Genomic DNA, 17,456 nt, shown 5'->3' on the forward strand with positions numbered 1-17,456 from the left:
TGATGTCAAACTCTGGTTGGGGCGGAGAAAGGGAGGGCCATAGTCATGTGTACTGGAAATATGGAATGTGTAGCAGAACCTACCTGAAATTAAAGGCCCAGAAATAAACTGATGGCAAGAGAAGCATACATCCTAACCTGCTTCCCAAATGAGTTAGAAGAGCTGAGATGAAAGATTGCCATCCATCTCCTTGTCAGAGAAATCCTGCTGCTCTTCCTGGTCCTGGGAATCATGTACCTACTTCACTTCCCACCCAACGAAGACATTCATTCCCAGCCCCAAATTCATTGGAATTTGTCTCTTTCCATGCCTTTGAAAGCACTTTCTTTCTTGGTCAAGAGATACAATACTATACATCACTGCCTTTGATATGGAAAGTTGCATTACATATTAATTTCAGCGTATGGGAGGTGATGACAATTGCCACAGGCAATTAAGAATTTTGAAGCTTTTACTTAGTGTAATTTTGCTCATAGAATTATTTAACTTAGCCACAAGTTATGATGTAACCAGGTCTAACCACTCAGTGTTCATGTCTTTATAGTAAAGGTGATCAGAGAGCAGGGTATAATTCCTAACCAGGAGTGGAAAGTAGAAGACCATTCTAAGTCTTACAGTACAGGGTGATAACTAACTACAGAGTTCCCAAACTGGTCATCATTACTCAGTTGCAAAGTGACTTTGCTAATTATTAGTTAACCCATGGATAATGAACTTAACACATAAAACACCATAGATGGTGGCACTACCGACATAGTAAGAAATTTTATCTGGAACCTGGATGTTAGATTCAGATGACATGCCTTTGCAAAAGACAATTTTTGCAGTCATGTAAAGAAACTATGTAGGAGTTTGAGGTCAACATAATGGGGAGTATGAGAAACTTGGTAGGCTCCCTCTTAGGGGGTTATTATTGTATTTTTAAAATTAGTAATATACATTTATTACAGAAAATCGAAAGGTGTAGACAAATGTTACCCACAATCTTGCAATCTAGAGATATTTCTATTGTGTTTTGGATTATTCCCTACTAAGTGTTTTTGATGCATGTACTCTTAAGTAATTGAGGTCACACTGTATATAAAATTTGGATTCTGTGCTTTTTATTTAACATTATAAGCTTTTCCCAGTATTATGAAAAATCCCCATACCTTGTTTTTTTTTTTTTTTTTTTTTTTAAGAGAGAAGGTCTCCCTATGTTGCCCAGGCTGGAGTGCAGTGGCTATTCATGGGTGCAATCCCACTACTGATCAACACAGGAGTTTTGCCCTGCTCTATTTCTGACCTAGGTTGACTCACCCCTCCTAAGGCAACCTGGTGGTCCCCTGCTCCCAGGAGATCACCATATGGATATGGAACTTAGCATGGACACCCAATTGTAATAGCACACTACAGCCCAGAACTGGGCTCAAGCAATCCTCCCCGTCAGCCTCCCAAAGTGCTGGGATTATAGGCGTGAGCCACTGTATCCGGCCTCATTTCTTAAATGTTAGACATTTAAGTGGTTTTCCAGTTTTTACTGTTAGAAAAGATGATGCAGTGAAAAAAATTGCATATAATGGTTTTTTTGCATTGAGGATTATTTTATTCAAAAAATTCATCACTAACAGCTTCCTTGGAAATTTGGTTAACAAATATTAATTGAATACTTGCTGTGTGCCAGTCATTGTTGTAGGTGCTTAGGATTTAATATGAACAAAAAGGGCAGTCTCTGTCCTATTGAAGTATATATCCTAGTGGGGAAGCGTAAGATAATAAATGTAGCCAGGCACAGTGGCTCATGTCTGTAATCCTAGCCTTCTAGGAGGCTGAGGCAGCAGTATTGCTTGAGCTCAGGAGTTCGAGACTAACCTGAGCAAGAGTGAGACCCCCGTCTCTAATCAAAAAAAAAAAAAGATAATAAATGTATAATAGTAATTTTAGATAGTTGATAACTACTATAAATAAATTAAGATAATGGGGCCTGGTAGAGGGGCTCATACCTGTAATCCCAACACTTTGGGAGGCTGAGATGGGAAGATAGCTTGAGGCCAGAAATTTGAGACCAGCCTGAGCAACATAGTGAGACTGTTTATACAAAAAGTTTTAAAATTTGCCAGGTGTGGTGGTACATGCCTATAGTCCCAGCTACTCAGGAGGCTGAGGTAGGAGGCCCTCTTGAGCCCAGGAGTTGGAGGCTGTGGTGAGCTATGATTATGCCACTGCACTTTAGCCTGAACGACAGAGTGAGTTCCTATCTCTAAATGAATGAATGAATGAATGTAATGGGTAGAATATGTTGGCATGACTAGGGGTAGTTAGAGAAGGCTTCTCTGAGCAAGTTACATTTGACCTAAAGGATGAATGATATGAATGAGGCAAAGATTTGGAACAAGATTCAAGACAGAGACTTTGAGAGCCTAATTAGCTTGGCCTTTATAAGGGACAAAAAAGCCAGTGTAGCTGAAACATAATTAACAGAGGAAATATGGTAGAAGTTAAGGATCAAGAAATAGGTGCGGGCATAAAAATATATTTCATAGAACATTGTAAGTGTCATCTTAGGGATTTGGGGCTTTATTCTAATTCAATAGGAAGCTATTGGAGGGTTTTAACCAAGTGAATGATGGGATCAGATTTATGTTGTTTTAAAAGATCACCCTGGCTATGTTGAGAAAGCTCAAACTAAAGGGGAGGAATAGAGGAAGAAATGTGGGTAGTCAGAAGGCTACTAAACTGGTTCTGATTTAAGATGAATGCTGGCCCAGAGTAAGGTTGTAGCAGAGATGAGGGTGATGATAGAGTCAGGACAGGGTAATGGGATGCATGTGATGAGTGAGGAAAAGAGAAGTGGCAAGAATGAAATTTAGATTCTTGGTCTGAGCAAGTGAATGGATCATAATATCATTTACTAAGGAGAGGAGGAGCAGATTGGGAGAGTGAGAATGGAAGAAGCAAAATTGTCTTTTAAGTGTGTGAAATATGAGGTACCTATCCATTGCTGTGACCTAGGTATATGAAGTTGGGGGTTATCACTGTACATATGCATTTAAGACCACGGGATTGGATGAAATCACTTGGTAAAGAAAGGGAAGACAAGTAAGGCAAAGCCCTGAGACACTTTAACATTCAGAGGTTGGGTGCGGGAGGTAAGGCCTAGCAAAGGAGACAGGAAAGGAAGGGCAGATGGAATATGGAGTCAGGAAAGCCTAAAGAGGAAAGTGTTTCAAAAAGGAAAGAGTGGTCATTTGTGTCAAATACTACAGAGAAGTAGAGAAGAATAAGGGCATACGGTTTACCATTAGATTTGACAAGGTCACACATAACCTTGAAAAAACTGTTTCCGTTCAGGAGAGAAGGGACAAAAGCCTGCTTGGAATACACTGAAACAATAAAGATTAAAGAAGATGAGACAGCTCTTTTGAGGAGTTTTGCTATAAATGGGGAGCACAGAAATGGAGTGATAGGTGAGGGGTCAAGGGAGTTTTTTCTTTTTAATAGGTATATTTGAATGCTAATAGGAATGACTCAGTAGTGAGAATACAGTAATTCCAGAAAGCATAGTTTTAGGAATAAAGTACTTGAAAGTAAGGAGAATGGGATCCAGAATACAAGGGAAGAATTCAAGGAGTAGAGACATTTCTTCCGTTTTACAAGAGAGTAGTAATTTGAAGGTATATAGAATACGAATATACCTTCAAATGGTTACTTCTATCATCTGTCTCCCAAACTAATCCATAAATATCATTGAATTTCACTATATGTTCAGCAATATACTAGGAATTATGTGGATAAAACTTAACTATAAGATATTAAGTTGGCTTTAAGAATACCTGAAAAACACTCATGCTTTCATTCTGATTAAGAAAATTGGAGCTATCAGAAGAGAATCTTCAGATTCTACCCACCCATCAGCAACACAGCCAGGTCCTATCTCAGTCCCTCTACTTGTGCATTAGATCTCCCCTTTCTTGCCTGCTCCAGAAATTCTTGCCTTCACCTACATCAGTATTTTTGCTTTGTACTGGATGATCTCTTTTCAACAAATGATGTTACAAACAACTGAATATTATGAGGAAAAAAGTGAACCTCAACATATAGCTCACCATATATGTAACTTAACTGAAATTGGGTCATATGTTTTCAGTGTGAGAGCTAAAGCTATGAAATTTCTAGAAAACATAGGAAATAGAACACAGAAAGCATGAATTATAAAAAGTAAAATTATATGTTGAACCTATTAAAATAACTTATCAGACTTCAAGGTAACTGAAGACAGTTGTGGATTTGTAGTAAGTAACCTCCCAGAATCTCTTCCCCAGACAATACATATCACTTCATGACCATGAACAGTCTGTGCGAACCCTAGCCTCAGCATTACTTAAACAGAGAATACCAAAACTGCAAAATAACTGTGAATAAAAAGAGAAAAAGAAACAAATTCCAGATGCAGTTTCACAAGCTCTCTCCTCTCTCCTCCGCTGAGCTTTGTGGGGAGTAACTAACCTAAATATCTGAAAAACAGTATCTTAACTGGATACTGTAAGGATAAAGACAAAATGACCTGCACATAATGCTATAATCTGTTTAGTAAAATTGTTCCTCACAGGGCTATCAATTCTGAAATGTCTTTTCATATACTAAAATTAAATAAATAAATGGACTATAGATTATGAGCACCTAGTTTCTCAGTCTTGTAGGAAGAAGTTATAAATAAGGAAAGGGAGAAGTCTTAAATGAACCCTGTGGTTTTGGATTAGAATCAAAGGTATTGAAATAAACTCATGGGTTTTCAATATATAGATAGATACAGAATGTGTCTATAGAGAATGCAGAATGTGAATTAGTTTATATTCATATATTTCCTAGCTCTGTCTGCTGAGACAGCCTAGAAGCACTAACGGTCCAGTAATAATGATCACATCTAGCACCCAGATCTTGTTATTTAAACACCTTTCTCCAATTAAAAAAGAAAAACAAAAAAAAAAAAACTAGGACTTCCTTGAGAAGTAGTTGATTATAGGGCTGGGATAGGAAAAATACTGGAATATTTTATGGTACAATAAAGTAAGTGTTCAAAAGAGATGATGGTTTGTTGAAAGCTTCCACCTTAAGAAAATAGAAAAAGAAGAGCAAACTAAACTCAAAAGCAAACAGATAGTAGGAAATAATAAAGAGCAAAAATTAACAAACAGCAGAATAGAGAAAAATCAAACCAAAAGCTGGTTCTTTGAAAGGATTGATCAAATTGATAAATGTCTATCTAGACTGACCAAGAATAAAAAGTAGAAGACAGAAATTACCATCAGGATATCACTACTGACCCAAAGACATTAAAAGGATAATGAGGGAATACTATCAATATAAACAACTCTCTATACATATACCTTTGACATCTTAGGTAAAATGGGCTATTTCCTTGAAAGATAAACCATCAAACTCACCAAGAAGAAATAGATAAAATGAAGAGCCTATATCTATTAAAGTAATTGGATTTGTAGTTCTTGGTCCAGATTGTTTCCCTGATTTTTCTGCCAAACATTTAAAGAAGAAATAATACCAATTCCACACATCTTTTACAAAAAAATTGAAGAGGAAGGACTACTTCCCAACTCTTTTTGTGAGGCTGGGATTACTCTAATATAAAATCCAGACAAACATTAGAAGAAAAGGAAACTACATGCCACTGTCCCTTTTTTAACATAGATGTTAAAATTCTCAACAAAATAAGCTGATAAGCAAATAAAATCAATCAATAGGTAATATATCACGACCAACTAGGATTCATTCCAGGAATACAAGGCTGATCCAACATTTGAAAATTAATCAGTGTAATTCACTGTGTTGACAGATTAAAGAAGAAAAACCACATGATCATCTAAATAGATGCAAGAAAAGCATTTCACAAAATTCGATGTCTATTCATGTTTAAAAAAAAATGCTTAGCAAACTAGGAATAGAAAGGCACTTCCTTAACCCAACTATAAAAGCATCTATAAAAATGCCTAAAACTAAGTTCATGCACAATGGTAAGAGACTGAATATTTTCCTTGTAAGATCAGGAGAAAAACAAGAATGCCCTCTTTTACCACTCCTCATTAAACAGTGTACTAGAAGTTCATACCAATGCAATAATGAAAAATAGAAACAAATGGCTTATAGAAAGGAAAGGAAGGAATAAATTATCTCTGTTCCTAGATAACATGATTACCTACCTAGAAAAATCCAAATAATCTATCAAATGCTCCCTGCCAAAAAACACAACTCCTAAAACGAAGTGAATTTAGCAGGGTCACAGTATTCAAGGTCAACATGCATAAATTGGTTGTATTTCTACATACTGGCAGTGAACAATTGGAAACTGAAATTTTAAAAATACCATTTAAAATAGCTCAAAAATATCTTGTATAAATTTTGCAAAATCTATGCAGAGTCTGTACTGTATACTAAAAACTATAAAATGAAGCTGAGAAAAATCAAAGAATACCTAAAAAATGAAGGGAGGGACATACTGTGTTTATGAATTGGAAGACTTAATATAGTTAGGATGTCAGTTCTTTTAGAAGTGATTGATAGATTTAATGCAATCCCAATCACAGTCCCAACAAGATATTTAGGATATACAGCTGATTCTAAACTTTATAGGAAAGATGAAGTAACTAGAACACCCAAAGAAATTCTGAAAAAGAACGAAGTTGGGGGACTCACAGTACTCAATTTTAAGGCTTACTATAAAGCTATGCTCATCAAGGCAGTGTGGTATTGATGAAAGGATAGATACATAGATTAATGGAACAAAAAGGTAGGGTACAATTTGTGACAAATTAACATAGATATGGTTAATTGATTTTTAACAAAGGTGCATTGACAATTAAATGGAGAAAAGAAGTCTTTTCAACAAATGGTGCTGGAACAATTGGATGCCATAAGAAAAAAAAAATAAACCTCAACCTACATTACACCTTATACAAAAAGTAACTCATGAATCATAGATTTAAATGTAAAATGTAAAACTAAAACTTTTAGAAGAAAACATAAGAGGAAATCTTTACTACCTTTGGTTAAGTAAAAGCATGGTCCATAAAACAAAAATTTGATGAGCTGGACTTCATAAAAATTTTAAAAATGTTTGCTCTGTGAAAGAAACAGTTAAGAGATTAGAAAGAAAAGCTACAGCTTGAGAGAAAATATTTTCAAGTCACATATGACAAAGGAACCCATATTAGGAATATATGAAATACTTTGAAAACTCAAAAATGTAAAGATAATCTAAAATGGCTAGAAGTCTTGAACAGATAGATTATAAGAAACATTACTCAATATCATTAGTCATCAGAGAAATTGAAATTAAAAAGACAGACCCCCCCCCAACAATTAGTGGGAATGTGAAGCAACTGGAACTTTCATACATTGCTGATAGGAGCGTAACATGGTACAATAGATGTGGAAAACTGACAATTTCTTATAAATCTAAACATGCACCCACCCTATCGTTTTTGTTTAAGGTGACTGAATATCTCTGGTGTATTGTATGTAGATTTCATAGTTAAACCATTAGGAACTTTCTATTTTTCCTCCCCAATTTCCAAGTGTAGGGAAATTTCCCTCACAGTACTTATGGTAAATCTATGCCCTTTTTGAAGATGAGAAAACAGGTGAGAAGCCTGTAAGAAGCAGAGGCAGAGTTTTAAACTTAGGTCTGACTTCAAAGGTTTTTTTTGTGTGTAAATCTTTGTACTCAAAAGTATACACAGAATGTAATTCCAGTACTCCTTCAACTTTTTTTAATGATTGAGATAGAATTCACATAACATAAAATTCACACTTTAAGTGCACAATCCAGTAGTTTTTAGTATAGTCACAAAGTTATGCAACCATAACCACTATCTAATTTCAGAACATTTTTTGTCACCCATAAAAAATTCCCATGCTCATTAGCAGTCCTTCTCCATTCTCCTCTCCCTCTGGCCGTGGCAACCACTAATCTCCTTTCTTTATGGATTTGCTTATTCTGGACATTTCGTAAAAATGGATTCATACAATGTGTGACCTTTACATGTCTTTTTTCTTTGACTTAGTGCAATGTTTTCAAGGTTCATCCATGTTGTAGTATGAGTGCTTTATTCCTTTGTGTTGTCAAATGATATTCTATTGTATTGATACCACATTTTATTTATCCATTATTCAGTTGATGAACATTTGGATTGTTTCCACTTTTTGGCTATTATAAATAATGCTGCTGTGAACATCTGTGTACAAGTTTTGTGTGGACATATATTTTCATTCTGCTTGGGAATATATCTAGAGATAGAATTGTAGGATCATATTGTAACTCTGTTTAGTCTTTTGAGGAGATGTCAAATGATTTTCCAAAGTGGCTGCATCGTTTTACAATCCCACAAGCAATGTATGAGGGTTATGATTTTTCCACATCCTTGCCAAAACTTCATATTTTCTGTCTTTTTTATCATAGAAATGGAATATCATTGTGATTTTAATTTGCATTTCCCTACTGCGTGCTATGTTGAGCATCTTTTCATATGCCTTTTGTATATCTTTGGGGAAGTATCTGTTCAAATCCATTGTCCATTTAAAAAAATTGGTTTATTTGTGGTTTTATTGTTGATTTGTAAGAATTCTTTATATATTCTGGATACAAATCCCTTGTCACATATATGCTCTGCACATATTTTCTCCCATTCTATGGGTTGTGTTATAATGCTCTTGATGGTTGTCTTTTAAAGCATAAAAGTTTTTAATTTTGATCAAGTCCATTTTGTCTATTTTTTCTTTTGTCACTTCTGCTTTTAGTGTCATATCTAAGAAACTATTGCTTCATGCAAGGTCAGTAAAATTTATGCCTATGTTTTCTTCTAAGAGTTTTATAATTTTAGCTTTTACATTTAGGCCTCTGATCCATTTTGAGTTGACTTTTGTATATGTTTTGAAGTATGGGTCCAAATTCATTCTTTTCTTTGTAGATATTCAGGTATCTCAGCACCATCTATTGAAAAGATCATTCCCCTTCCCCCGCCCCCACTGTTGAATTGTCTTAGCACCACCCTTGTTGAAACAATTGATCATAAATGTCTGAGTTTATTTCTGGACTTCCAATTCTGTTTCATTGATCTGCATGTTTACTCTTATGCCAGCATCACACTATCTTGATTACTACAGTTTTGGAGTTAGTTAATAAGTTTTGAAATTGCAAAGTGTGAGTCTTCCAACTTTGTTGTTGTTTTTTCAAGATTGTTCTGGCTATTCTGGGTCTTTCTGAATTTTAAAATCAGCTTGTCATTTTCTACAAGGAAGGCAGAGATTTTGACAGGGATTGTGTTGACTCTATAGATCAATTTAGGAAGTGTTGCCACCTTAAGAATATTACATTCCTTCAAGCCTAGAACATGAGATGTCTTTCCATTTATTTAGATCTTTTAAAATGTCTTTCAGTGGGATTTTGTAATTTCCACTTTACAAGTCTTAAACTTTGTTAAATTTATTCTTAAGTGTTTTATTCCTCTTGATGCTACTGTACATGGCATTGTTTTCTTGATTTAATTTTTGGATTGTTCTTGCCTAGTGTATAGAAATGCAGTTGATATTTCATATTGATATTATATCCTGCAACTTTGCTGAACTCATTTATTAGCTATCTCTTTTTTCTTTTCTTTTTTTTTTTTCCTGTTTCTTTGTTGATGAATTCCTTAAGATTTTCTATATATAAGATCATGTTATCTGTAAGTAGAGATAGTTTACTTCTCCCTTTTGTTTTTTTACCTGGCCTAATTGCCCTGGCTAGAATATCCAGCACCTTGTTGAATGAAGCGACAAGAGCTGACATCCTTGTTTTTTTTTCTTGTACTTACTGGGATAGCTTTCAGGCTTTCATCATTAAATATGTTGTCAGCTGTGGAGTTTTATAGATGCCCTTTATTAGGTTAAAGAAATTCTCTTCAATTCCTAGTTTGTTGCGTGTTTTTATCATCAAAGGGCTGGATTTTGTCAAATGATTTTTCTGTGTCTATTGAGATGAACTTTTTTTCCCCTTTATTGTGTTAATATGCTATATTTGTTGATTTTCATACGTTGAACCAACCTGAGTATTCCCACTCATCTTTTCTCCCACTGGTTACTCATTTAGTGTTCCCTGACTTGATGAATATCACTCCAAACCATTCAAATGCCCAAGCCAGGAACCCAAGAGCCATCTTAGACCTTTATCTTTCCCTTTCGCTCTACATCCAATCTGTTGATTTTGTTTATTAATCTTTCTAATTTTTCCCCTTCCAGTTCATCCTCCATCCTGATGCCAGGAGTGATTTTTTTTTTAATCTCAAACGCAAATCTGATATTCTAATCTACTTATGGAAAAATTTATCAGATAGAAATTTATATTTGTTCCTTGCCTTCTGCTGATGTACATAAACCATTACTATTAGCTCTTTGAAGTATTTTTAAAGACTCAGGTTACTTTCTATGAATTATAGGTGACCTGTTTCTTAAAATGGGATTTGTAATTTAAGTATTAATGTTATGGGAAGAATGCTACTAAATGCTATTTTGGGACATTAATATTTGGTCTAACTTTATCCAATAAAAAGGAATAGTGAAATCGGAGAGAAGGCTTAAAAACAGGTGAATACCAAATGAGAAAATGGCTTGTGGTAGAGTTGCTACTAACTTGTTGCTGTGGTTCAATTGATCCCTTATGAGAGTTCTTTTCTTGAGAAGTTTACATACATTATATCATATTACAGGGATTGTGAAGGGTATGATTACTTTTTCAGATATATATTTTTTCAGCATATTATGGGGGTACAAAAGTTTAGGTTACGTATATTGCCCTTGCCCCCTCTCCCCCCTGAATCAGAGCTTCAAGCGTGTCCATCCCCTAGATGGTGCGCATCACACTCATTATGTATGTATACACCCATCCCCCCCACATTTGCCCAACACTCGATTAATGTTATCCCTAAATGTGCTCTTAGGTGATGATCAGTGAAACCAATTTGATGGTGAGTACATGTGGTGCTTATTTTTCCATTCTTGGGATACTTCATTTAGTAGAATGGGTTCCAGTTCTATCCAGGAAAATACAAGAGGTACTGTATCACCATTGTTTCTTATAGCTGAGTGGTACTCCATGGTATACATATACCACATTTTATTAATCCACTCATGTATTGATGGACACTTGGGTTTTTTCCACATCTTTGCAATTGTGAATTGTGCTGCTATAAACATTCGAGTGCAGATGTCTTTTTTATAGAATGTCTTTTGTTATTTTGGGTAGATGCCCAATAATGAGATTGCTGGATCAAATGGTAGGTCTACTTGTATCTGTTTAAGGTATCTCCGTATTGCTTTCCACAGAGGTTGTACTAGTTTGCAGTCCCACAAGGAGTGTTCCTACCTCTCCGCATCCATGCCAGCATTTACTGTTTTGGGACTTTTTGATAAAGGCCATTCTCACTGGAGATAAGTGATATCTCATTGTGGTTTTGATTTGCATTTCCCTGATGATTAGAGATATTGAGCATTTTTTTGTGTGTTTGTTGGCCATACTTCTGTCTTCTTTTGAAAAATTTCTATTGATGGCCTTTGCCCACTTTTTGACAGGGTTGTTTGATTTTTTTCTTGCTGATTTTCCTGAGTTCTAAATAGATTCCGGTTATCAGCCCTTTGTTGGATGTGTAGCAGGCAAAAATTTTTTCCCCATTCTGTAGGTTGTCTGTTTGCTCTCATGACAGTTTCTTTGGCTGTGCAGAAGCTTTTTAATTTAATAAGGTCCCATTTATTTATTTTTGTTGTTGCTGTGATTGCCTTTGGGGTCTTCTTCATAAATTCTTTGCCTAGGCCAATGTCTATAAGAGTTTTTTGCACATTTTCTTCTAGAATTCTAATAGTTTCACACCTTAGGTTTAAATCTGTTATCCAACGTGATTTGATTTTTGTGAGAGGTGAAACGTGCAGGTCTTGGTTCAGTCTTCTACATGTGGCTTTTTCAGATATATTATTGAAGTAGTAACTCTTAGTGTGGATTTTTATATGTTTATTTTAAATCAAAATTATTTAAAATTGATAAAGTCTAATGTTCACATTGGGATATATAAATGTTATATATATACCAAATACTATAAAAACTCTATAAATAATTTTTAAGTCTTATTTGTTTATTTATTTGTTTATTTTGCAGCCTTGCATTACATCCTGAACGAGTATTGGTAGCAACAGGACAAGTTGGGAAGGAGCCTTATATCTGTGTTTGGGATTCGTATACTGTGCAGACCATATCAATTCTAAAGGATGTTCATACACATGGTATAGCTTGCTTAGCATTTGACTTGGATGGACAGGTATGTGATAATTTTTTCCCTTTTTCTATATTATGTTTTTAAAATGTGTACTATAAATATTAAATTGGAAAGCAATTGGTGAAAAGTATTTGTTTACCCAAGGGTGGAAGTGGTTAGGTGGGGTGGATGGTTGATGTATATAAGAAAAATAAGAACAGGGGATTTTTATTTCATCATATCAAGAATTTTCTCAGTTGTATTAATTACTACCTTGAAAGCCAAAGAGATCCTGATTCAGTAGAATACTACCTGGTTGTTACAGAAAATTTTATATATAACTCCTGTCCAGGTAGGGTATTTTGATAGGACAGATAGAAGATGTCTTAGGAAAATTAAGTTTCTCTAAGTAGGGCTTTTCATATTTTAATTTGCAGTTACTTTAAAGGTTATCTATTAATGTTATGTTTTTATTGAACAGAATGAGATAATTCCTATGAGTTATTTTTATACAAAATCAAAGTTCAAAACAAAAGATGTATAATAATTATCACTCCTCTGACTCATCAGTTTCCAAATTATTATCTACTTCTAGTCAATGATTTTTATAAAGTTAAATAAGCCAAGAGCTTTTCTAGGGTGCTTTTATGAAAGTTGTTATACCTAAAATATATTTTAAAAGCTAGCAGTAAGAAGTTGGATTTTTCAGGTGTGATTAATTTATAGTTTTTAAAATTATTTTAACTTTTAGAAAAAATTAAGTTGTCTGCTTTTCAATTCATAAAACTAGTTTTGTAGATCTAGATTTTACAGAAACAGATTACAGTGTGTTCTAGCCCCTTGAAAATGATAGCCAGTATATGTTTATATATTACTCTGAGGAATAGCTACTTTAAGTAGCCTAGGTTATGCTTTCTGACAAGAGATGACTTTCTGGTAAGGGGTCTATAAAGACTCAGTTGGAGCCTCTTATTTGAGAAAAAATGTGCTTCCAGGTTTAATATGATTACATAGTGGTGATTGACAATTGCAGAAACTTAATTCATGTCTCATTTTTGCTGTTATCTTTCAAGTCCTTTAATGTCCTCATATCACAATTTCATTTTCTGAGTAATACTTACTCTTTACCTATTTTACAAGAATATGAAATATAAAACAAACCTACAAAGTTGTTTCTAAAAATCATTTATCATTTAAAGTGTTATTGAAATTCAAAATATTTCAACTGTAAGTTTCTGTATACTTTGAGTATAGATATTTTCTTCTTTACTTTAAAATTGCCCTTTCTAAATGTAATATATTGCATTGCTGTGGAATTTCTTTTATATATCCAAGGAGAAATCACACCCATAGCTTTTACTAGTTGGAAGCCTTTAATTTTGCTTATTTGGAACAACTTATAAGAAAAATCTTGAGTACATGTATTTTATTATCACAGATCTTTATGAGAACATGTTACTTAAAATTTTAAGATTATAAAAACATAACAGCTAAAAGATATTGAGCACATACTAAGTGCCAGGCATTATACTAAGCCTGGATTATCTCATTTAATCCTCATAACAACCCTATGAAATAGATACTATTATTATCTCTATTTTACAGATAAAGAAACTGAGACTTAGAGAGGTTAAATAACTTGCCCCAGGTTACACAGCTAGTAAATGGAGCCAGAGCGGGAACCCAGGTCAGTCATACTCCAAAGCTCATGTTTTTAACAGCAATGCTCTACTGCCTCCCAGACATGTAACTTAGGAAGTAGTTATTTATATTTCAAAAGGAATTCATCTATTTTAAGTACAGTTTAAGCTAAAATGTAAGGCACTGCTACCAATTGAAGATTAAGTTAAGAAGAGTATATCAAATTATGTTAATGAAAAGCTTTAACTTAAAAAATATATTTGAGAGAACATATATATCTATTTGCTTATATCTATCAACTGTTGATGGGATACCAAGTAGGAAATAGTGTATAAGTTTTGCATTTTCTACTATATTTGAAACTATAAAAGTGATCGTTTAAGATTTATCTAATGAATGAGTTTCCCAGTTGGTGGTAATGCTGAGTGTTCTTTTTCCAGTGGCTTTCTTCTAATGATTTGACTATCCACACTAATACTGTCAGTCTGCCTTATTGAAGATAATCAGGGCCAGAAAAGGCTATTTATATAAACCCACATCAAACAGGGACTAAAATTTTATAATAAATGGGAGAGGGGGTAAATTTAACTGGTACTTTATCTTGAAAATATAACCATAATTTGTAAAAACACATTTCTCATAATAAAATCTAAGTTATAGTTACTACTCTTATTTATAGAATGAACTAAGAATGACATTTTTTTAACCTAATTTTGTCAGTTATATGCTGGTACAAAGTAAAATGCTTCAGTTTACCTTTGACTTTTGGCATGTGATTATAAAGAGAGTCATTTTTGCAAAAATGTTAGGGGATGGGTTTACTGGTTTTTCCAAGGCTTTTTAGTAATCACTCAATATCTCGACATAGCTCAAGTCCTATTTTATTATTCTTGAATTTTGTTCTCTTTTTGCTGTGCTAGATCCTAACTTCTAATGGCTTTATGCATGATTTGACTGATATTTACTCCATAAAGCCCTGTATCTTCTATAAAATTTTTGATTTTACTTTGTAACATTGTAATGATTATTTCTTATATAATAAACACTGAGATCATCAGGACCTCCATACTAGAATCTTTTAAGTTTAATTGCTCTTTATTTAAATATGTTTCATGATTGTAGGAACTCATAGGACGCTTCTAGTGTGTACTGAGACATTTTTCTTATTTATTTGGTGTGCTAGAATTTTGTATAGATACTTCCAATTCAATTAATGGACGCAAATAAGATTTTGTTTGGGAATAGGATCAGAGAAGAGTTTGGGAAGCTGGATAGAGGATTTTTTATCTGGTTTTCCTTCTCCCTCTCTAATTCTTACTTCATAGTTATATTTTATTTTATTTTATTAAAAAAAATTTTTTTGAAATGGGGGTCTCTCTGTGTTGCTCAGGCTGATCTTAAACTTCTGGACTCAAGCGATCCTCCTGCCTCAGTTTCCAGAGTAGCTGGGACTACAAGCCTGCACCACCATGCCTGGCTGTTTCCTTATCCTTAAAGGAACCTTTCCTTCTGTCTACTTCTTAAATGTCAGTGTTCTTCAGGAGTCTCTAGCCTTCTTTTCTTTTCACTTTACTTACTCTCTCTGGGTGATTATCTAGGTCCATGACTTTAATATCCATATCAATTAACAGTGATTCTGGTTTTTCTCCTCAACACTAAATATCCTCCCTGCCCCATTGAATGTTCTATAAATATTCTATATTACACATTTAAAACTGAATTCTCTCTTTATTCTAACTCTATCAAAAACCAAAACCAACTGTTTCTCCTGGCTTCAGACCTACCTCTCCAGCCTTGTCTCTTGCCACTTCCAGGTTGGCACTCCTCCCTTCAGCCATGTTGAATTACTGGCACTTTCTCAAAAGCACCATGATCCCTGTAATCTTGAGGTCCCTTGGTCTGAAATGCACTTTCTATATAACATTAACCATATGTCAGGCACTCTTCTAACTTCTTTAAATATGTATATATCTGTTAGTGTTAATTTTCATATTACCCCATTAAGTACTTTTATTTATACCCATTGAATAGGTGAGGAAAGTAAGTTAGAGAAAGGCTAAATAACGGCCCAAAGTCATCCAGCTTGTAAGAGGTGGTGTTCACACCTAGGCAATTTGATACCAGAATCTCTTCTCTAAACCACAGTTTGGTAAACTTGCTATAACAAGTGAGATAGTAAATATTTTAAACTTTGTGTGCCATATGGTCTTTGTTGTAGCTACTTAGCTTTGCACTATAGTGTGAAAACAGACAATACATAAAAGAGTGGCTGTGTGTGTATTTTAGTAAAACTTTGTTTACAAAAACAGGGTGAAGGGAGGATTTGGCTTGAGAGCTGTAGTTTGCTGACCCCTGTTCTAAACCAGTACTTTTCAAAGTGTGTGTTGTGGGTTGTTCCTCACATTTTTCTTGTGATTTCTTTTTCGACCCTTCAGTTACTTAGAAGTATGTTAATTTCTCAAATATTTGGGGGATTTTCTGGATAACTTTCTGTTATTCTAATTTAATTCTGTTTTTGTCAGAAGAACATACACTGTATTTTAATTTTTAAAAATTTGTTGACACTTTGTGATCTAAAATTTTGTGATCTTCATGAAGTTTCATGTATGATTGGAAAGGTTATGGAAAAGTATTCTGCTGTTTTCTTTTTCTCCTCCCATTTATTGTGCTGTTGTGGTCATTCATTTTATTTCTACATGTTTTGTAAATCTGATAATAACTGCTGTTATTTTTGCCTTATACAGTTGTTTAAAAAATTTTTTTTTAATGAGAAAAGTCTTATTTACATATTTATCATTTGGGCACTCTTTCTCATATATGCAAATCAGCTTTTTATTTGGTATCCTGCTTGAAAAAGTGTCCATTATCATGTCTTATAGTGCAGGTTTACTGATGATGAATTTTCTCAGTGTTTGTTTGCTTGAAAAAGACTGTTTATACTCAATTTTCAAAAGATATTTTGGCTAGGTATACAATTCTGTGTTGAGGTTCCCCCCCACCCAGCACTTAAGAGAGGTTCATTGTCCATTGTCTTCTGACTTACATGGTTTCAGATGAGAAGTCTAGGATAATTTTTTAATCTTTGTTCCTCCATATCAAATTGTCTTTTTTGTCTGGCTGCTTTTAAGAATTTTCTCCTTAGTGCTGGTTTCAGCAATTTGATTACCATGTGTCTTGATGTATGTTTTTTCTGTGTGATTTATTGAGCATCTTATATATGTGGGTTTATGGTTTTCATCAAATTTAGAACATTTTGGCTATTATTTCTTCAGGGTTTTTTTTTTTTCCTCTGCTTTTGGAGCCATAATTACTTGTATGCTGGTGTGAACTAAAATAAAATCTTAAGCTCCCCACCCCTACCCCAGCCACTGAATGGACTTCCTCTTGGCCAAGGGGACCCCAGAAATACCCTAAAGTTGAGTTGCTGGCCAGGAGGTCAGACGTGCCTCTTTCATGCTCCCTTCCGTTCTTGGAGATAGCCTTTGTAACTCATTAACAGGCCTAAAGCTATTCAAGACAAAGCTTAAACCACATCTGCAGGTC

The 17,456-nt window shown here is 34.3% G+C and overlaps 1 protein-coding gene across 1 annotated transcript in view; it reads left to right on the top strand.

Moving 5' to 3' along the window:
• Positions 1-17,456, top strand: part of EML5 (EMAP like 5) — a 126,133-nt gene that overhangs the window by 10,045 nt on the left and 98,632 nt on the right. Inside the window, exon 2 of the mRNA XM_045562309.1 lies at positions 12,176-12,335. Coding sequence (XP_045418265.1) covers positions 12,176-12,335 — 160 coding nt within the window. The remainder of the gene's footprint in view (positions 1-12,175; positions 12,336-17,456) is intronic.

This window comes from Lemur catta, chromosome 1 (genome assembly GCF_020740605.2).
Source record: "Lemur catta isolate mLemCat1 chromosome 1, mLemCat1.pri, whole genome shotgun sequence".
Taxonomy (NCBI): domain Eukaryota; kingdom Metazoa; phylum Chordata; class Mammalia; order Primates; family Lemuridae; genus Lemur; species Lemur catta.